The 22948-nt window shown below is 46.9% G+C and overlaps 1 protein-coding gene across 3 annotated transcripts in view; it reads right to left on the bottom strand.

Annotated features, from left to right (window-relative positions):
• Positions 1–4525: 4525 nt before the first annotated feature.
• The window catches only part of HTR2C (5-hydroxytryptamine receptor 2C), a 205872-nt gene continuing 187449 nt past the window's right edge, over positions 4526–22948 (bottom strand). For 2 of the 3 annotated variants that reach the window (XM_063416822.1, XM_063416823.1), the window contains 2 exons: positions 18048–18248; positions 4526–9928 (listed from right to left, as the gene is read on the bottom strand). In XM_063416822.1, the coding sequence (XP_063272892.1) occupies positions 9096–9928; positions 18048–18248 (1034 nt within the window). In that variant the 3' untranslated portion in view covers positions 4526–9095. The remainder of the gene's footprint in view (positions 9929–18047; positions 18249–22948) is intronic. The other variant, XM_063416825.1, reaches the window with a different exon arrangement.

Genomic DNA, 22948 nt, shown 5'->3' on the forward strand with positions numbered 1-22948 from the left:
GCTTGAGAAGGGTTTGAACACGATGAGCTCCAGTGTTCCCTTCCAGACTTACCCATTCTGTGACCTCTCGGGAACTCTTCACTCCTCCTGCACTCGAGGAAATGAGAAGGAGGATGCTGTCCCTCACTGAGGCATCCCTGGTGAAATTTTGCATCCTGCAGGCGCTGGGAATGCCGTGGCCACTGGGTGTCAGCATCAGTGCTTGGATGCAGGGGACACGGAGAGCAGGTGCAGCACGGTGGGTGCCGCCAGGATTTGGTATTTAGTGCGTGAAAATTAAACAGAGGGGGTAATGTCTCTGTCACCGTGAGAGAGGAGCCTCGTTCTTTGTGTACTGCAGAGCAGGGACGTGTCACAGCTTTGCTCCATGGTTCAGCTCTGGTGTGACCCAGGGGTGACATCACCGTGACCACAGCCCAGTGCTGCCCCACTGACCAGACCTGTGTGCCCAGGGGCGTGTGCCAGCCAAAACCAGCCCCTGCCACTGCCCTGCCCGTGCTGATGCCACTGAGCACCCACAGAAAGGTCCCCAAGGGGAGCTGTGGCTGTGCCCTCTGCGTGTCCCTGCCTCACTCTGCCACCAGCTCCTGCACCCTGGTGGATCTCAGCACCCATCCCTGAGCCAGTGCAGCTCCAGGCAGTGCCTGCACCTTGGAAGGACAACAAAGCCCTCCTGGCAGCTTCTACATGTCAAGGCTTTGGGACTGCAGGAGCTAATGATATCATCTGGTATCTGAGGAGCTTCACAGGCCGTGGCAGGTTTGCAGCTCACTGCCTTGTGTGGCATTTGTGCATTTAAGAGCATTGTCAACCTCTTTATTTCTGTGTAGAAGCTAAATTTTCTCAGGAGGGTCTCTGGTTTTCACAGCTTCAAGGCAGGCAAATACAGCTGATGCATGTGCTTGACAGAACAATTTGAGGCAACATATTGTGGCTGAGCTGTCTGAACAGCTGAAATGGCTCTGCAAACTGTCTGTGTCAAGATACCCTTCCCAGAGCACAGAGAGATAAAACAACCAGATGAAAAATGACAGACACCACAAGGCTTAGCCCAAAATCGAGGATTCACATCCCTGCCATCCTGGGCTGCTTGCCTCCTCTGGATCTGCATCCAGACACAACACGGGACTGCTACATTCAGGAAATAAAATGCCATTTCAGCAAGCCTCACACCAGCAGATGCATTTAAAAAAAGAAAAAAGGAAAAAAAAAAAAAAAAAAAAAAAAAAAAAAAAAAAAAAAAAGGAAACTGATTTGAAAATATTAAACATGCCTTTGATATTTCCTTTCTTGATGGGTCTGCCTAGGAGACAATCTCAGTGTTTAAGTGGGTCTCAGTCCAGGGAGAGCTGGGTGTGGGTGCTTCCTTTAGCTGGATGAGCACACTGGCAGGGCTGCTGTGGTCCCAGGGGTGCATGCACTCATCCCAGACAGCCAGGACAGCCTGCACAGCACCTCTGACTGCTCTGAGACGCCAAACGAGGTTGCACTGCCTGGCCTTTGATGGAGGGTGTGAAAGGTTCCTGCAGCTACAGTGAGAGGATTTGAGCCACGGCCATCAGTGATCATCCACCAACGATGGGTTTTGTTTCCTTGCCTGGGAAGCTGTGAATGGAGGTGACAGAGCCAGGTCACACCTTTGGTGTTCTTGGATGTTCCACCTCCCCAAAGCACCAGCAACTCGCAGGAGTTATTTTCATTTGGGAAAAAAGTACTTAATATGAGGTGTTTTTACAAACCAGGGAACACCTTCCTTTAATATCATATAGACATCATTATTTAAAAAGAAACAAAGGGTGGCAGAGTACTCTTTGCTGGAATTCATCCAGTAATGGATGGCAAACAAACCTGCAGAAATACAACCTGACACCCTGTTGTTCAGGGTGCTGGCACAGCCCAGCCCAGCCCTCCTGCAGGGCAGCTGTGGCTCTGTGGGAGCAGAGATGATCCTGGAGCAGGGGCAGTTTCCTCTGGAGGTGCCGCGGGGTGAGATGGGTCCAGCCTTCCCCTGGGAATGCAGAGCACACAGGCTGTGCTGGGCTCTGAATGCCAGGGTTTATCCAGGTGGGAATGCAGAGCACACAGGCTGTGCTGGGCTCTGAATGCCAGGGTTTATCCAGGTGGGAATGCAGAGCACACAGGCTGTGCTGGGCTCTGAATGCCAGGGTTTATCCAGGTGGGAATGCAGAGCACACAGGCTGTGCTGGGCTCTGAATCCCAGGGTTTATCCAGGTGGGAATGCAGAGCACACAGGCTGTGCTGGGCTCTGGATCCCAGGGTTTATCCAGGTGGGAATGCAGAGCACACAGGCTGTGCTGGGCTCTGAATGCCAGGGTTTATCCAGGTGGGAATGCAGTGCACACAGGCTGTGCTGGGCTCTGAATGCCAGGGTTTATCCAGGTGGGAATGCAGTGCACACAGGCTGTGCTGGGCTCTGAATGCCAGGGTTTATCCAGGTGGGAATGCAGAGCACACAGGCTGTGCTGGGCTCTGAATGCCAGGGTTTATCCAGGTGGGAATGCAGAGCACACAGGCTGTGCTGGGCTCTGAATCCCAGGGTTTATCCATTGGGAATGCAGAGCACACAGGCTGTGCTGGGCTCTGAATCCCAGGGTTTATCCAGGTGGGAATGCAGTGCACACAGGCTGTGCTGGGCTCTGAATGCCAGGGTTTATCCAGGTGGGAATGCTGGGCTCCTCCCCTGGGTGCAGCATCTCCCATGGATGATGGAATTGGATCAGCCCTGCAGGGAGCCTCGATGGCCCATGGACAGCAGAGATCCCCTGAGGGAGGATGGGTCCTGGAAGGGATAAAGAACCCTGCCCCAGCTGGTTTAACAGCTATAACAGAATAAATACTGCTGGTTACATCTTGCATTGCAGCGTAAGACACAAACACAACCAGGCAGTGGTCTAACATGTAGGTGAGTGTAACATGACATGGCTACAGAAAATTTACACAGGAGAAGGAAACAGAGGCAGCACAGGATCTCATCCTGTCTCTAGGTACCCAAACATCCTTTGTACCTCACAGGGTCTGACTGCAGAGCCAGGGCTGCCCAGGGAGCCTGAGAGAGTCACTGTGCCACCAAGAGGTCCCCACCCAATGCATGAAGCCCAGAAGAGAACAGTCTTTGCCTTTTATCTGATGATGTTCCACTCCTCACTGTTGAAATGGAAATATGTCCCAAACTTTGGGACTCTCCAGTTCATCTTGGCTGGTAGCTGCCCAGAACTTTGTGCGTGTGATGTCAATTTATTTAGAAACACCCACACTGAGAAAACAATAACCTCGTTGCCTGCCAGCTTCAGCAAAGTTCACTTTTAACAACAGAGAGCTTAAAAGGCCAACAGCACAATTTACTCAGCTGAAGAAAAAGCACGAAGCTCCTGGCTACAGCAACAAAAAAAAGTGTTTTTAAAAAGTCAGGCAGTGCAAGCACAAAGCCGACTCAGCCCTGAAAGCTTCTCACCAGGGTTTGATCAACCACACCAGCTGAAGGCAGCCCAAAAGGACATTTCCTCAACGCTGCTGCTCTCCTGAGCAGACTGAGACCATCTCCAGTAACATGGAATGTCCATGGAAATGTTGTTGCATAAAACAAAACACACTCCCGTGACTGCATGCAGTCGGCCTTGGGCTGGCCAAGCTGATTCTGGATGCTTCTGAGAATGCAAGAGAAATGTTTCTTCACAGAACTTGGGGCTGGCTCAGGGCTGGGAACACGCAGCCTTTGCCATGCCTTGACTTCACACTGTCCTGTGTGTGGGAGATGCACTGGCACAGGCCTCTCCTGCCTTCCTCCAAAATTTTTCATGGCTTTGCTAGGACTTGGAAGGACCTTAGCCCAAAAATAGCGTTCTCTCTTCAGGATGTTTGTTCCTCCCACACTCTGGGACGTGTCTCTGGGGCGGTGCTGCTGTGCAGATGGCTGGCTTGGTGCCTGAGCTCTGCCAAACCAGAGCTGAGGACACAAGGGCTGACCTGGGCCCTTCTGCTGTGAAGAAGGGATCTATCTATGGGATAAATTCCTGTGTGACTGCAGGAGCTGAGCCCTCAACAAGCATTTCAGTTGCTGTCACTGCTGCCTCACCAGCAAGTGCAGTCCTAGCCTCGAATACCCCAGTTGTTAGAAACATGCTTCTAATTCCTATTTTATTTCCACCCTCTCTGTGTATCAGTTCCATGTTGTTACGGGATTGCAGCATCCCTGCACGGCTGAGAGGGAATGGCACATCACATGGAGGTTTTCTGACAGCTTCAGAGCACAGGCTTCAGTGTCTGTAAAAGCAAACAAGCAGAAGACCTGAGAGTTACAGAAAAACAAGGGAGAGACAAAACAGATAATGACAACTTCATAGTTAAAAATGAAAAAAAAAAAAAAAAAAAGTTTATTTTTTTGATAATGCACCTCCACAAACTACAATACCACTGGAACAGCCCCCACTCCCCAATCACACCAGCAGGTATATCTGATCTCCTGCCACAGGTTTCCTCCCAAGCTTTTCAGATACTCCCATTCTTTTGAAGGAAGAACGAAGTGTGGTGACATCTGTGGCCCTCTGGGATGTGTGTGTTCATGGGCACAGATGTGGGCACAGACATCTGCCCATCTCTGTCCTTCTGCTTCACCTGCTCAAGGCTTGGTGCTCTTGTGTGTGCCTTTTCCTGGGAAAAAGCTCTGATGCCTTCTCCGCCCCTGAAATGGAGACAAAGCCAAGCGCAGTTCTTGGCATGTAGCTATCCTAATGACACTGTGACACAGCGAGGAAAGCCATCCAAGAGACATCTGCTCCTTTATCACAGGCGGGCTCTGCTGTTGGAATGCACAATTTGTCTGCCACAGTATCAGACACCCTTCAGTAGCTCAGAGTTAAGTGGTGTTTCTGAAGGGCTGATTGCGGTTGGCTTTTCTTCCTCAGAAGATGTTTCTTCTTTAAAACTTGTGTCTCTCCAGGGCCCTCATGGCTCCAGCACCTTGGATGCTGACTGGGAAGAGCACCAGACACCCTCCACACCAGTGATGAAACTCTTCACAGGCTCTCCAGAAGAAAGGCTCTGAGGAGTGACATGAGTGTGTCTGCAGAGAAAACAGCAAGAACCACGCTGTTCACAGTGCTTACTCACACAGGGCCTAACATTTACATCTTTAAAGCATCACTCAGATGAAAACTATTACAGACTCCCAGCTATTCAGACAATAAAGAGCCGTGGTGAGGGGGGATGCCTTAAAACTCCTCAGCACTGGCTCTGAACTGTGTCACCTCCCAAATGCCACAGCCCCTGGGTAGCTGCTCTTACCTTCAGCAAGCACAGGAGGGGAGCTGCCCTTCTCCTCCCAGCACAGCCTGTGAGGCACACAGGGGTCCCCAAAGCCCCCAGGGTGATCCCATGGGTGCCACACCCCAGGCCTGGCTGTGTGGAATGGATGAGCCAGCCCAGGTCTCCAAAGCAGGGTGCCCAGCCACGGGGTTTGTGCCTGGACACTGACACCAGCCTTGCTTCTGACCTGGGCAGGGAAGGCTGCAAGCCCCTAGAGCTGAGGATGAGGCCAGTCCTGCCCCCAGGAGCAGAATCCCCAGTCCCAAAGGACAGAGCCTCTGCGTGTGTGCTGGCCGTGGGCAGCCTCTGCACCGCTCCATCTGCTTTGGGAAACAAAGCAGGCAGCACATCTCAGCCTCCAGCCATTTCCAAGGAATTATCTCCACTTCTGCAGTCCAAATCAAAGCAAAACACTACCACAGACACTGTTTGTAAGATAAAACCATACCTGAGCTGGGATTTGAGGACTCACACAAAGCTTCCAGCCCCAGGCAGGGCTTCTGGAGGCACCACCACAGTTGATGGTTACATCTCAGGAGAAGCAAAGCAGCTGTGGGGACAACCTGACTTTGGTTAAGTTTCAGAGAACTAAATCAGTTCTTCAAATTCACATAGTTTAAAAAAAAAAAAGTAAATTTTGACAGTTGTTCCTGGAGGGAGCAATTTGAAAAGGGAGAATAGTCTATCACTGCTTTCACATTTAACAAGTTTTGGGGTTGGGAGTTTTGGGATATCTGCTGACACTAATTCCTGTGATTAAAAAGCTGTGGGCCATACTTTAAGTATAGATCTTCATTCTTATTTTTTGTTGTTGGTTTGTTTTCTTGGTGAGGACATATTTTAGCTGGGGACAGATGAAAGAAAGAGAGGGCATGTTCACTTATTTATTTTCTGACAGACCATGAAAAGAAAAAAAAAATAATGAAGAATGATTAAACCAACAAACTTTCTTTAATAAATTAATAGCAGCATCACAAAACCCTGATGTGAATGACCCAAAGAAAGTTGGGTACGTGACAGTATTTAACCATTCAGAGAAATGTTCTCCCTGCTGGCTGGGAGGAACGCAGGCTGTAAGGCAGTCAGTCCCCTTGGCTCTTCATCCAAACAGGAGATGGACATCAGAACAGGTCCAGCTGAGGTTGGCATATTTACAGTTCTGGCGCTGATTTTTATTTTTTAAAAACACTTATAAAAATTCTGAAAATTCTCTGTTCAGTTCTCATTATTTACATCCAAATATAGCAGGTTCCCTTTTTTTTTTTTTTTGCCCATACAACAGAACTGGCAAGGGTGAGACATGAAGGCTCCTATGCAAAGACAATGCCTGTGTGAACACTTACACTGAGCTCGAGGATGCTGTGGAAAGGAGCTTTTCACACGACTTACACATGTGCTAGAAGCTACTGTGATTCAACTTATTGCTAAATGCTTTCAAAGCCTGTGGTTGGTTCTTAAAGATATATATATATATGTGTGTGTATATATATAAGTACAAACTCACACGTGTGAGTTTGTATATATATATACATACACATATACATGTTTGGAGGAGATGTGCTATAAATTCACCCAAAGGGGGAGAAAAAATTAAAATGTACTGTGATTTTTTTTTTAAATTTTTTTTAAAAATTATTTTTCTGTACTGTTTGAGATAATAAAATCTCAGTCGCTGGAGGTGCAAGTTTGTGTCTCTGGCCAGTGGTTTTCCTACTGATTACCTGACCTTTTTGGAGAGGAGGGTGGATTCCCAATCTTTCAAGCCCATGGTGGTATCTGCAGGTTGGCACATGGAGCAGCAAGCACTGAGCTGCACTCTGCACTGGGATCCCTCCTCTGCCTGCAGGGAAATAATATGGATTTATCCCAGGAGGGCATGAGGGAGAAAATATCAACTTCAGGGCATCAGTGTGGGACCAACCCAGCAGCAGATACAACCCAAATGTTTTTAGTGGTTTTTTTGTGTTTTAGTAGTGGCCTCAGAGAGGTTGTAGCTGCACACAACAGCACAACACCCCCTCAGGCACTGGTAGAATTTTCCAGTTCTTCTACAAGTTAATTTTAATGGAGTGAACACAGCAAGCTGAGAGTACAAGCAATTCATGTAAATAAAATGCGATTTATCCATGCCTAGTGTAAGCTTCTCTGTTCTGACAATTATCTTAGCCAGAGGCTGTCAGTGATGCTAAATGCATCCATGTTAGATGGGCATTGCAGCATCTGTGTAGTAGTTAATGAAGATATAAAAACCTTATGGGTGATATCTGGCATTAGACAATGCTCCACATAAGGAAATCTGCATGAGAGGCATCACCCCAGAGGCACAGTGCCAGAAAGACACAGTGCCTTGGAGGGTTTGTGTACACAGGAATGCAGAGGAAAATTAATTCAAATTGTACATGGTGTGTATTAAAAGTAGATTACTTAAAATGCTCTCAGTCCCAATGTGGATGCTTTCATTAAAGATGTAGTGGTGTTAATATGATCTACTCTAATTTACCTTGCGAGTAAAATGGAATAAATCAAATTTAAAAGTTACTCCAGATTAATACTCCATGTACTAGCTCCAGGTCTGCTTCCCTGCTGTCCCTGGTCACCATTTGCTTTAGAACAACGTCACCAGCAAATGATTCCAATCCTGCTCTGCCCACTCCCTCCTGGGACAGGAGCAGGGACCCTCGCTCACTGCTCTCCCCAGGGAGGCAATTCCTGCTCCCCACAGCCTCCCCCTGGCCAGCACCACACAGAGAACCTTCTGCTCTGCTCCCAAAGCAGTGTTCCATCACCAGCACTGTGCTGGGAAATAAAAGCAAATGCTAAACCAGCTAAGGAATGGCTGGATGTGAGGAGAGCAGAGATTTCGGGCTCTCCCAAAGCCAGAGTGCTTTTCTTCAGGCAGGCTAAAGCCCCTGATCCTGCAGCAATCTGTGAGGGCAGTGCTGAGCACAGCCTGCTCCATCCCAGAGCTGGTGGATATCTGCAAGACCAAAGGAGGGCTTTCAGTGAATTCCATTTATTGAATGTTTGAGATGGATAACTGGGGATCGCTCTGTTTCTCACGCTTCTTCTCCAAGTCTGAAAGTGGCCCCAGCCAGGACTGCAAAACCACATTCCCTACCCTTCCCAGGAGAGCCAGAGCCTCCTGAGGAACAGAAAGAGAAAGCAGGACTGGAGAGGGAGCCAGAACCTAACAAAGGTCCCCTGAAGTGCAAGAATGACCCAGTGTGGCAGAAGCCACTAGCTAGAACAGGACTTGTCTGGCCAGGTGCCTGCACGCTGCTGTGATGTCTCTCTGCCAGGTTTCTGTAAAGTCTTTACACGGCACAAATAGGGGTGAGGATTTAAAGTATATATTTACTGTCAACTTGAAAAAGAAAGTTATACTGACCAAGTCTAATAGCATGTATTTGATATATAACTATTAACGTGCCATTCTGGACTCCAGCAAATTCCACCTGAGATAAATATTCAGCATTTTTGTTCATGCACTGGAAGAAGAATTCAAACATTTTGTCCATGACATATGCAAAGTAACTAATAGTTCTGATCTAGTATTAACAGTAAATATAGAACCTTAAACTTCACTGCAGTATATTAATATATATTATTTTAAGTACTGGACTGGAAAGACAACTCCTTTTTCTCTTTTTTTTTTTTTTTTTTTAAAAAAAAGAAAGCTTTGTTCAGAATGCAATATTTACATTGTCCTTTGACAGACACTTTTTTTTTACACAATGTATTTTGGCTACGGCGAAAGTCCGCCAGAGCCGCCTTCACACGCAGCTCACCCGTTCACTCACAACATTGCAGCTGTTTATGGAGAGCTCTGAGGTCCCTGGCTGCATCTCCAGGCCCTCCTCAGCCTCGTCCAGCTCCATGCTGTTGAACTCATTGCCATTTCTGTAACTGGTCAAAGTCAGGTCCTTCCCGTACAAAGCCGTCGAGGCCACGTTCAGACACTGGTTCTGCCGCAGCGCCGACTTTTTGCCGGGCTTGTAGTGGCAGCGGATGTAGTTGGAGAAAGCCCTGCGGTAGGTTTTGTTGAAGAGGGTGTACACCAGGGGGTTCACCCCCGAGCACACGTACCCCACCCACACAAACACGTCCAGCAGCTCGCTCAGCAGGTCCTTGTCGCAGGCCTCCTTGCACAGCACGGACATGACGTTGGTGATGAAGAACGGGCACCACATGATGAGGAACAGAAAGAAGACGATGCCCAGGACCTTGGAGGCCCTCCTCTCGTTGTTGATGGACTGCATGGTTCCCTTCCTGAACAGCACCGCCTCCTTGCTCACGGGGGAGTTCAAGTGGGAAGCCCCCTCGTGATTGTGGAGCATGGAAATGTTCTCCGTGTTGTTCTCCTTCTTGAGGCAGTTCACGCTGCTCCTCCTCTGCTTGGGCACCTCCCCGCACATGAACACCGTGGCCTGCCTCTGCAGCACCTGCACGGTCAGGCAGTACGTGATCACCATGATGATGAGGGGGATGAAGAAAGCCATGAAGGACCCGATGAGGACGAAGTTCTCGTCGTTCAGGACGCAGGTCCCGTTCACGAACACGCGGGAGTCATCCTGCAAACCAATGACCGGAATGGGCAGGGATATCCCTGGGAAAATGAAACCAAAAAGGAGACTGTTACCTGGGCAGGGGGGGCTCCAGAGGGGCAGCAGAGAGGATGCAGGTCCTGCATGCGTTCAGCTCGCTGCCTAAAGGTGTCTGAAACCTTCCAGGTGAAAGGGAAAGCATTCAGCAACACTCCAGAGAGCACAGGGCATGACACCCTCCTCCAGGAACAGCAGCAGCTCTGCTGTGACCACAGCTGACTCAGTGAATGCAGCCTGACTCCTATTTTTCTAGCATCACCTGGAAATTGTGGGTGTGGGAAAAGCAGTCACCATTCTGCTGTGTTCCAGCTGAGCACCCCATACCTGCCAGTTTGGGGTGAGGTTTGAAATCACTGACATAAGGTAGTGAGGAGATTTTAAAGAGAATTTTAAAGAGAAAAAATTTCATAATATGAAAGCATTACAGCTATAAAGATTCAAAAGCAAGATCCTTACAGTAATTAAAATAATCCTGACATAAAAATAGTCATTTTTTCCATGGCATCACAGACACATGGAAGCAAAGTTCTGCATCTCGGGGCCACTGTGGACAATCTCAGTGCAAACAGAAAGTGGTCTCTGCAAGATGTCACTCAAATGCTGTTCACATGTACTGAGATCCAAACTTCATCCCTTGATCTGTGAAGATCAGTCCCACACCAGCACAAACCCAAAACCTTCCAGAAGCAACGAATTTTTGGAACACCACAACCTGCATGTACAGGAAAACACGTGGTGGGCCAGATCTAGTTGGAGCATTATGGATTAATCCAGTCCTGTCTCGTGTCTTTGGCAAGTACAAGTTTAGGGCCATGGTACAAAATGGGTACAAAATGGACACAAAATGGACCAGCTGTAAGCATTATACCATAGAAAATTCCAAAACAAGAATTTGCATCCAGATCTCATTGTTAAAATAACCTTTGAAAGATTTATCTTCATGACAAATCTTACGAGTCCTTGATCTCATTTCTAACTCCACAATACTCAGTGGCAGTCAGTTCCTCAACCTGTTTGTTTTTCATCTGAACCAAGTGTTTCTTGCTGATTTAAATTTGCTGCCTGATAATTTCCTTTGACTCCCCTCAGTTCAGCTGCTGTGAGAAACAGTGAATAATCACTATCTGGTCACCTTTTCCACCTTCTTAGTGATTTTATAGACCTGTTATCATCTCTCCTGTCTGGCATCTCTTTTGGAGCTGAAGAATGCTATTCTATTCACTCTCTCTCCTCACACCAAACTCATTCTATGCCTTTGATTATCTTTCTTTATTCCTTTTCAAGTTCCTTTTAAAGAAATGTCACGGAGCACCACTCCTCAGACACATCTGTGGCAGGCCATGCCCTCCTTGAGCTCCTCCACCCAAAAAATAACCAACACTGAGGCCAGCAATTGTGCCTGAATTGCTTTTTTTGGAGTTGCTGTGAACATCATAAGTCGTAAAGCTAATCCTGTCAGACTGAACTTCTAAACAGGAAGAATTACATGCTAAAGAGATTAACCAGGGCATTTTTCCCACTCCAGCTAAGTATTTTCCAGGATTCTGGGGAATTCATCTGCAATTTGTCATTACCAGAAAATTACCATTTGGCAGAAATCAAATGACAGAATTTCTTCTGAAAATTAACAATTATAAATGCCTTCTGTGACTGTAGCATGTGTTTTTTCAGCTCAAGTACTAGTTCCAGGATTTGCTCTTCATGCCAATGCTCATCAATTCACCTTTGGCAAGGCAGCTGCCTCCTTTACCTGTTATCTTCCTTGTGCCAATTCCCTGCCACTGCAATAACCTTCACCCCATAAATCCATCATTAAAGACATCATCCTAATGCCTTGTTTCCATCAAACCACTGGTATTTGGGAAATGGTGGAAGTTAGACTGAGCACTCCTTACACGAAGAAGAAATCTGAATTAGGTCAATGGCATTACACAGGGATTATATTTGCATGTATAATTTTATGCTTTAATGCCCTCTACAACACCTACCCTTCGAAATAAAACTCCAAAATGGATGAAACTTCATTCATGAACACCATCACTTAAGCTGGTGTTAGCCAAGGGAAATGAGACACATAAACCAACATTTATGTAACCCACATGAAATATATTTGGGAAGAATAACCTACTTCTGGGATATGATGGATATATAAATCAAGAGCACTGATGGCAGCCTGAAACTCTGCATGAGCATGAGAGAGCTCAGCACTAATGACAGGGAATGAGGGGGCAGCTGCTGTAATGGAAACGTGTCCCTCACCTCTCCCACAGCAAAGGGAGATTTCAAACTGACAATGCACAGAAGAAAGAGAGCACTAAGTTTTTATTTGCACTTTCTTCCAGTCTGGGAAAATCCCATCATTAACAGCAGTAGGAAGGAAGGTGCCCTCAGATAAGCTGGCAACAGCTTTGATTCAGCTGTCAGCTGGATTCAGCACTGCTCACCACCCTCATCTCAAACGCCTTCCTTCACCTCACACCTCTCCTCTGAAACTCGTTCTTTAATATATGATTTATCACCAATCCGCTGCACAATTGAGTCTGGAAGGGAACTAATTGTGTACATACCTTGGGCAACAGGGACTGACTCACAGGGAGGAGAGTGAAAAATCTCAGACACCTCAGAGGGACTCCCTGCCTGAGGGATTACTGCAAAATCACTGCTGCCACCATCCCAAAGGCACCAACAGCTGCCTGCAGACACAGCTCACAGCCTGGCCCTTGCTTCAGCAGGGGTGCCTGGATCACCCCTAAGCATTCCCAAGGCTGCTGGGCGTGGATGCCTGCCTGACCTGAATTCTGCTGCTTGAACAAGTACAGAGAAGGCACTGACTCCAGTCAGCTCCACTTGACCCCAGCAATGCACAGCACTGACAATGCAGTTTGGACTGTCCATAATTTAAGGACTGAGCTCAGCTGGGCAGAGAACACCAACCTCCCCCAGCAGAGCAGGGAGGGTGAGGTCAGGGCAGGCAGGAGGCTCTGAAGCTCCTGCTGCCCACAGCCCTTTGCCAGTGCAGAGCATTTCCTGAGCTCCTCCCTGACACACTCCTCATCAACAAACATCAGGCTGGCCTAGTGAAGTCTCCAGTCCCAGAGGCATTTCCAGTTGTATCAAACAACCCTTTCTAAAGTGGCAGCAAATACCCCAAAGAGTTAGTGCTGCTCCAAAAACCTGCAAGGCTCCAGTGTTGCACACCACAGTGCTCTTGAGGGCAAACTTGGTCCTCTTGTTTGAAGTCTGGGCAGCACCTGGCACAGCTGGGTTTGCCCCAGCAAGAAGAGACAAGGAGACACTGCCAGACACTAATCCATGGAGCAGGACCCTGCTAGACCCAGCACTGGGAGCTCTGGACACTTGGGACATCACTGCCACTCTCCTTCTGCCAGGGAGCAGCTTGAGCAGGACATCCCTTTACACCACAGCAGAGAAGGTGAATGTGATTTTTTTTCCTCTTTACCCTCCTTTAGCTTCTGTTTGGCAGAGCAGCAGGAAGCCACAGAGAGAGGGATCCTCTTATTATTTACAAATCCAATTACAAGTGTTGTCCTGGCTGCTGCCTGTCAGCTTTGAAGCTGTCCTTAAGCCAGTAAAAATGTTCACTAAATGAGGCTGAGGTGGTACTGTGGACACAGAGTAACAGATGCTCTTCACAGATTCCCAATTAATAAAACAAAACCCAAATGACTACAAATACAGATTTATGAAATATTTACTAGGGAAAAGGTTGGCTAAAAAGTCCAGATTGATATTCACAGATACTTAGACTTAAATGAAAAACAGTATCTTTTTTGTGTTTAACACCTTGTTTTCTTCAGTGAAAGCCCAGGAGACTGACAGAGATTACAGAGATTACAGAATAGCTGTGTCTTTGCTGGTTATTTCCACTAAAAAAGGGAGTAATTTCCACTCTTCCACAAGAACACATTTTCTCCAAGGACAACTACCAAACTAAAGAAAACAGAGGCATATGGGTTTACTCTGTCTTTCCATGTGTGGAATTCTCAGGGACAAATACAACAGGGGTGACATTTTGCTGCAGCTACATGAGCTTGGGAAGGCCAGGGACCACCTCTCCTGCTGTGTCCATGGGAAGAGCTCTGCTGCTGCAGGTGGTTTGGACCTCACTGCCACTCTCCTGGCATTTACAGACAAGTTAAGACACAAAAGAAAAGAGAAAGCTGTGTGCCAAACAAGTCTGTGGTGCCACAAGTACACCACTGTAAAAACAGGAACACTGCTGAACACTGCATGTTCAAATCTATATTTTTAACCTCATATTTAAACAAACTTAAGGAAAAATAAATCCTATATTTAAACTAAAACATTTAAACTAAAACAAATCCATTTGGTTTCTGAACTGAAATGTCTTACAAATTCCTGTATTTCTCACTAATTCAGAGAGAAGCAGACCCCAAGAGCCAGCAGCCTCCTGATTGCAGTGTGCAAGAAAAGGCACTGCCTTCAGGGACCAAAGCTCTTCAGAGGAAAACTGAAGAATGTTGGCTTCTGAAGTGTTCCAAATCACTAAAATTCCATCTTGCCCCCATATTTCAGCCAGCTAACTGCAGTGCCTTTCATGTACTAATATTGCAGCCATGCCCCTCTGGGGCTGGATTAGGTCTGGTTTTATCTGCCCATTCCAATAAAACAACTGTGCCAGCCTTGGGTTTAAAGCCCAGGATAAGAGAGGGATAAACTTTGAAGGATCTCCCTGCCTGCAGCAAGCACAACTGCAAACAGATGAAAGCCATGAGTGACTGTGCCCTGTCGAGCTGCTGACCTTTCCTCAAACCTTGGGTGAGCGCTGAGCAACCTGAGCCCAGGTGGAAAACAGTAAAAGACAGAAGAAAGAAATTCTATTCCCACCTGCCCTTCTCTTTTGCTACATCACTTCTGTTGGTTTGCCCAGTGTTTCTAACTGTGCATTTGACCACAGCTGCTGCCAGGGCTGGGCTTCCCCAGCAAACCCAGCAGGGATGGCTGGAGTGATGCTCAGGGCAGAACCCCAGACAGAATCATCAGTGTCTCCCTTGTTCAGAACAGAGCAAGGGGATGGGCAGTCTAATTTCTGTCAAAATTCTTCTGTCACCATCTGCTGCTGTCCCAGGCAAAACCTTTCACTGGTTAATGACAAGATCAAACCAACCCAAGCACCCTGAAATCACCTGAAATCCCAGGGTGGTTTCCTTGCTATGAGTTCAGCTCATTATCAGCCAGTGTGTTCTTCCTCACCTTGATAACTCTTGGTTCTGTGCTAGGGAGGTCAGCAACCCTCCCTGGGATCATGGAATGAACATTCAATAAAAAAAAATGTCTTTAGATAAAATAACTTTGTAAACAACTCAAACGAGGGGGAAACAGGCAGATGACACCTCAGTGTTGTGCTCTAGGTCATAAAGCAAATATTTCTGCCTCACCCATGACCAGAAGTCAGGTCTGGAAAAATTTTATGAGCAGAAGCCAGCTCTACTGCTCCACCAGAGGCACCTGGCAGCCCAGCCTGCAATGCTAATGCCACCTCTGCACCCTGGTGAGGCAAACAAAGATGATCAGATCACCACCACCACTGCCTGCAGGCCACCCAACTACAGCCCCCACACTCACAAGAGAATTTTAGTCAAACACACACTGTCAGACATTCAGTGTCAAATATATAGAGGCAAAAAAAATTTAAAATACATTAATACAGTATATTTTAAATCTCCCAATTCTGGAGAGATATTAAGCCCCCTTAGGTTTACTAGTATCAACCATTTTTCTCAGCAATATATGTTGTTACTGTCCTTCTGCCAAGGCAGTGCTCATAGTCAGGAATCTGTGTGCTTTTCCAGGAGATGGAGGGTCCTGTCTAACCCTTGCTTCACCAGTGACAGCTGCTTTATCACTGCTTCCTTGTGTGCAATGGTGAGCCACAGAGCCAGCCTGCTCAGTGGGAAAGGTTTTTAACAAAATCCCAGGAACACATTTTGACCTTCCATGTGCTGCCTTCCTCATTAGCAGTGTTCCTGCCCTTTATTCCATGAAACACGTCCAAAGGTTTGTGTGCTGACCTGAAGGCTGCAAAGCAATTCCTGGGGATTTGGTCTTCTCCCAAAGCAGGATCTCAGAGGAGCAGCTCGGGGTGCCAGGAGCAAACAGATCTCACCAGCCCACGAGCCATGGGAATGCCTTGCTGAGAAAGCCCCTGGTGGGCAGAAATGCAAACCAGAGCCCTAAATGTGCTCTGAAGCTGGCCTGAGGGAGGCTGTGGGAGCTATTCCAGGCCCTCCTTGTCTCCATGCACAACCTGCCCTCAGCATTCCCCCTGCCCTGGGGGACCACAATTCCCTTTTGCATCAGTGGTGCCGCTCCAGGCAGGTTCCTCAGACTGAGGATTATCTCCAGGGAGAGAGGGGCAGGCTTGGCTGCTACCTGGAGGCTCTTGAAGGACACCATTAGAACAGCTTGCAAACATGAGGCTGCTCAGCCCCTGGGAGAGGCAAACACTCAGGGCAGACACAAAAAGCTGTTAGGTGTAAGTTCACTTAGTCTGAGATGAGTGTTTTTCATATTTCTATAAATAGATCTCCTCAATGAAACAATGAAGTACTATGAAAGTTAAAGGGGGATTTAAATTTCATTTTTAAAGCTGAACAGTTTATTGGATGCACAAACCTCAGGTACCTACCTGAAATCAAAATGATAATACCGTGAGTGAGTCAGAGAAAGAGTGAAAACGTTTTCAAACATGCACACACACACACAGAAACACACACACAAATTGCCTGTGGCACGGACACACAGAGCAAAATCTAAAGGATGACCTTATCTCGGTCACTTAGGAACCAAATTGAATTTACACTGCTTCTGAGGATGTAAAACTGTGAGCTGGAAAATTGGGAGCATGTGTAATTCCAGCACTCTACAGCAAATGACCAAACCTTGAACACCCTGGGAAGCAGAGAAAAAGCCTTCCTTGGGTCACGAGGAACTTCAGAATTAAAATGCTCCTGTTATTTTCATAGCAGAAGCAATGTGTGTGTACCTTCACATCAATGAAGTGCCTTCATTCAGATTTTCAAAGGGATATTTTGTTTATTTTAACATTAGCCAGTTAACCCTTTGTCCTGTATGACCCAGGGCTCCTGAGCACTGCCTGGGCCTGCTGAGATGGTCAAGTCCCCTCATCACTGGTGAAAACTTTGAGATTACACAAACTCTGAAATCTTGAAACAATGTCAAGATTCTTACACCTGAAATTGATTTTTATTTTTAATTGTGAGGATACTTCTGCTGCCTGTGTTCTTATTTCCAGCCCCAGCACAGTGTTATCTACCACAAAAGGAATTTTTACAAGCCCAGCCCTTCACAGCAGCCACTTATTCTCTAACTGAAGACAAAAGCAATACAGCAGATGGAAGTGGTCACACAATTCTGCCCCTGCCTCAAATGTCTCTTTTTTAAAGCACATTTAAAGAGTTCTACCAAAAAAACCTTTTTCTTCACATAATTCTCAGCATTACAGAGTCATCTTGCTATCATTTTGTTTTCCCTGTTTCACTGCTGCTTTATTTACTGTGTTTTACCAAAGTAACACAAATGTGCCCTCTGTTATGCCTACTCCTCATTTGATTTCAATTTGATTTTCAGTACCAGCAGCCCTCCAGCTGTGGCAGAGAGCAGCACAGGCTATAAAACCTGAGCAGGAGCAGTAAATACCTCGCTGATAAACCTGCCTTGAACTCTGTGCTGCTCCTCTGAAAGCATCACCAGGACTTGGGAGAGTTTAACCGCAGCGGCCGCAGCGCCGCGTGCGGTTTGTGCTGGCCGGGCTCTCCTCCCCGAGCTCTGCTTTCTGCTCTGTTCACAGCACTTTTACAGCACCACTTGCCCGTGTTATTGCTCTTATCAGCACATTTCTAGGGACACAGCAGCAGTGCTCTGGTGTGGAGTGGGGTGGTGCTTCCTGCCAGCTGCAAGGAAATTCCGTTTCCAGTTATTCCGCTCAGGCATGCAGGCCAGGTAAATTAACTTGAGTATCCTCTTTAAAAAAAAAAAAACCAAAAAATCCTAAATGAAAATTGGAGCAACACTATTATTCATTCAGACACAGTCAAGAGCGTGAGCCACGTTGCTTACCTATGGATATGGTCCAAACTGCAGCAATTTTCATAATGGCCTTGGTGCGGGAATTGAAGCGGCTGTGCTCAATGGGATTGCGAATTGCTACGTACCGATCAAGAGAGATGGCACAGAGATGCATAATAGATGCAGTTGAAAAGAGCACATCTAGGGAAATCCATATAGGGCACAACTGTTTAGGCAAAGGCCAAGCATAATCTGAAACATAGAGAGAAAAGAAATGAAAGGAAAAAAGGAAAGGAAATGATTTGGGGAGCTAGGCCGTCATTTCTGAGAAACCACTGGGGTGTTTTAGCTCTGTGACACCAGTAAGGGGCACGTGCATGAGGAGTGGACAAGAAACCTCTCATGGGACTCCTCTGTGGGCATTTCCCAGCTCTGGACACTCCATAAACCCAGAGCCAGCTCCCACACATCTGGTTTCTGTGCCCAGGACCTGAAGGGCAGTGCTTGCAAGAGACCATTTCAGCACTGGTCCCCACTCTTAACCTTCCTTCCACATCTTCACAAAATCTAATATTACATTCCTTTGTAACTTGCTCTTCACATTGTTTTCACGGATTGCACAGCACTTTGTGGCATTAACTTCACCCAGATCTTTTCTAAAACTCCCCTGACGTGTCTGTCTCAGTTTCTGTCTGCTGAGGAGAAAGGCAGCAGACAGTTTTTGTGCACAGTCTAACACATATGACACTACTTCACCTTTCCTCCCCAGGCAGCCTTGATATCAAAGGAACACTTTCCTCCTCACAGAGCTGCTGGGGTGGAGTGGCTGAAATTCAAAATCTGTTTTGAAGGTAGAGTGGGCTGTTATTCTTTACAGAAACTGTGTTAGCAAACAGAACAGACCCCACAGCCACATCTGACAGCAGCTGGCACACAGCTCATTTGGGTGCCTGCACTTAATAAACGTTTACTCAGTGCTGAAGTACAGCTTGAGAATAAAAGTGACCCAGAAAGATCCTCAAGGGCCACTGATATTTAAATCAAAGCTTAGGGAAAATTGATTTGTGAATGATACCCCCACATTAGTGTCCAGAATGGATTGTGTGATATCAATAACATGGCCTGCCAAGCTCTGGGCTTCTTATCAAAACAAATCAAGAGTATCTATGGCAGCTGAAAATATGAGAGACTTCATAATAGTTGAATAATGAGATATTCTTGTGTCTTCATTCAGAACATGGATATCTAAAGCAACCCTGAAGTTTACCCCAAGGATCAGAATCATCACTCTGCAGAAGCAATGTTATATTAAGAATGGTGCAGCTCCATCCTACTGATCTCAAATGGAAAGGATGAAACATTAGTCTCAGAAATCATAGTTTGAAACAAATTACTCAGCCAAGAGAGACCCAGGACACTGTCATGCAGAAACCTGAGATTAACAGAACCAGAGTCAATTATTAGGAAATGTCCCAGAGAAGCCCAGGAACCCTTCACAAAGAGCACAGCAGAAGGAGATGGACACATTAGTTCATTTTACCAGTGGGAAACAAGCAGATGAAGTGCTAAGTACTCACCAAACCCACACAGCCAGACCTCAGCTCTGGGGAGATAAGCCACTCATTTCAGGGAGTTTGCACCACATCTATTAAATGGACTGTGAGTGGACCGAAATCCACAGCAGCGAGTGTTTAAGAGGTCCTGACAAAGACAACTCAGCAAAGCACTTTGTGGCTGGTGCATCTTTATTTAAAAGGCACCTCTGCTGTTCAGATGAATAGAGCTCGATTAAATATGACTCAGCCCCCTTAGAACACTACGATCACATTCTCTGCCTCCTGCTCACCTTCACACTCTGCAGTAGCTGAGGACATCAACCTGCAACCGAGCTCAGAGCTGCAGCCCAGCACACCTCGGATTTGCTGGGTGTTTAACCATGCCTCAGTGAATGCCCTGGGGGAGAACAAGTCAGAAATCCTACCAGAGGCAGCTGTGCTCCCTCTACAGCCCCAGCTTTTCACTGCCAAGCCACACTAAAACAAACTCAGCACTTTTTATCCCTCACTACTTCTCCTGTGTGTTGCCAGAGGCAGCTTTGAGCTGCAGGCTGAGCTGAGCCTTGAGCACAAAGGGCCTGAGTGTGCCCTGGTGGAGGAAGCTGTCCCTGGGAGGGGACCAAGAACAGAAACAGTGCTAAACACCTGCAAATGCAAAAAACCCTAATTCTTTGTAAGAAACACTGATTTTTGTACCTTGAGTTAATCTGAGCCCTTAAAATCATATATTTAGTGCACTGGCAGGTAGACCAGATAGGAGAGTGCTGAAAAGAATCAGATGAATGAAGCAGATCAGAACAAAAGTTGGGATTTCTTTACCCAGCATGTATCCAAAACACAGATTTTTTTTTTGCCTCCAGATATTTTGTGGGAGGTAGAAGTGGCCAAATTCACAGAGAAAAGCAGATAGAAGATTATTGCAGTGATATTACTTTGAGATCAGTGTTAGCTTCTAGCTCTGGTCAGAATAAAACCAGCATGTAAAAAACCCTTGCAGGAAGGAAATTTCTGCAGAAAATTGCTTCATCCTCTAGGACTGAGCAGCATCTCATTTGTGCAGTGTGATCCTGACTGTGCAGCAGCCTCTGCAGAGGGGGACAGTGACATCCAAGGCTGCTCCCCACATCAGGCAGATGGCCAGGAAACCCCCAGAGTCTCCAGAAAAAGCCAGGCAGCCCCCAGGCTTCCTGTGTGTGGGAGCCTCCGATCCACGGCGCTGCAGTGGGCACAGCCTGGCGCCTGACATTTGCTAGACCTGGGAGAGGTTTCTACAGCAACCACATCTCCAGAATTCCTGAGGGATGAACAGCCCGTCCTGCCTCTTCCTCCAAACCACCCAAACTTCCAGGGGCTGATTCCCCCTGGAACAACTCCTGACAGTGGGAGGAACCAAAGCACAACCAAAAACCTCCGGGAGAGGAGAGGAGAGGAGAGGAGAGGAGAGGAGAGGAGAGGAGAGGAGAGGAGAGGAGAGGAGAGGAGAGGAGAGGAGAGGAGAGGAGAGGAGAGGAGAGGAGAGGAGAGGAGAGGAGAGGAGAGGAGAGGAGAGGAGAGGAGAGGAGAGGAGAGGAGAGGAGATTTGAGGAGAGGAGAGGAGATTTGAGGAGAGGAGAGGAGATTTGAGGAGAGGAGAGGAGAGGAGAGGAGAGGAGAGGAGAGGAGAGGAGAGGAGAGGAGAGGAGAGGAGAGGAGAGGAGAGGAGAGGAGAGGAGAGGAGAGGAGAGGAGAGGAGAGGAGAGGAGAGGAGAGGAGAGGAGAGGAGAGGAGAGGAGAGGAGAGGAGAGGAGAGGAGAGGAGAGGAGAGGAGAGGAGAGGAGAGGAGAGGAGAGGAGAGGAGAGGAGAGGAGAGGAGAGGAGATTCGAGGAGAGGAGATTCGAGGAGAGGAGAGGAGATTCGAGGAGAGGAGATTCGAGGAGAGGAGATTCGAGGAGAGGAGATTCGAGGAGAGGAGATTCGAGGAGAGGAGATTCGAGGAGAGGAGAGGAGAGGAGATTCGAGGAGAGGAGAGGAGAGGAGAGGAGAGGAGAGGAGAGGAGAGGAGAGGAGAGGAGAGGAGAGGAGAGGAGAGGAGAGGAGAGGAGAGGAGAGGAGAGGAGAGGAGAGGAGAGGAGAGGAGAGGAGAGGAGAGGAGAGGAGAGGAGAGGAGAGGAGAGGAGAGGAGAGGAGAGGAGAGGAGAGGAGAGGAGAGGAGAGGAGAGGAGAGGAGAGGAGAGGAGAGGAGAGGAGAGGAGAGGAGAGGAGAGGAGAGGAGAGGAGAGGAGAGGAGAGGAGAGATCCCCTGCTGCCAGCCCTGGCACTGCAGGAACCACAGGCACCAACACCTCCCTGCCCAGAACACTGCCCAGGCAGGCTGTCAATGTGTTTTTCAAGATAAAGGTGAGATGAGAACTCTCCTAACACCAAATCCTTTTAGTCTTTCCTGTCCCAGGGCTCTCCATTACTGAACAGCCTCTTGCACGAGTGGACATTTTACTTTCTCAGGAAAGCTTCCTAAAAATGATCTGCAGTAACAAAATGTCACTCTGGAAACTTGGAGAATGGCAGCTTGTAACACATCACTGTAGCTCGATAGGAAGGGCATAATATATATTCTATCTCAAAATGTAATTATTTTTAAGTAAGCGTGGTGCGTGCCTTTGAAAAACACCTACACAGCCTACAAAGCCAGTAATTTGTAAAAAAAAGAAAAACAGCTTTATTCTAATTCTGTTTTGAATAAATGTACAAAACATAGGAAATGTGCCCTGTGACTGTGCCAAGACGCAAACAAGGATTAAAAAAAAAAATCTGTTAACCATGTTATACCTTTAAAACAATTTTATCCTCAGAAACACCTTAATTACAGAGGGTAACATTTCTCTAATTTGTTCTTTTTTTCCTCTTATTTTATTTCATTTACAAAGAATAGCAATTACCCTACATTTAGAAGAACAGATGACTGAGTGAAATAAATTCTTGGACCCCAGCACCTCTAAGATGTAGTAATTGCATTTCCAATGAAAAAAATCCTCTCAGTCCAAATTTGGCTCCAAGAATGAAACAGTGCTAAACTTGTTATTTGTTGCTATTGCTATTTATTTGTTGTAAATGTTGCTATTCTTTGTATAAGCAAAACCACAAATTCTTTGTAAGAAACACTGATTTTTGTACCTTGAATTAATCTGAGACCTTAAAATCACATTTTTAGTGCACTGGCAGGTAGACCAGATAGGAGAGCGCTGAAGGGAATCAGATGAATGAAGCAGAACAAAAGTTGGGATTTCTTTACCCAGCATGTATCCAAAACACAGATTTTTTTTGCCTCCAGGTATTTTGTGGGTTGTAGAAGTTTACAGTGGCCAAATTCACAGAGAAAAGCAGATAGAAGACTATTGCAGGGATATTACTTTGAGATC

The sequence above is a fragment of the Prinia subflava genome, chromosome 20 (assembly GCF_021018805.1).
Source record: "Prinia subflava isolate CZ2003 ecotype Zambia chromosome 20, Cam_Psub_1.2, whole genome shotgun sequence".
NCBI lineage: Eukaryota > Metazoa > Chordata > Aves > Passeriformes > Cisticolidae > Prinia > Prinia subflava.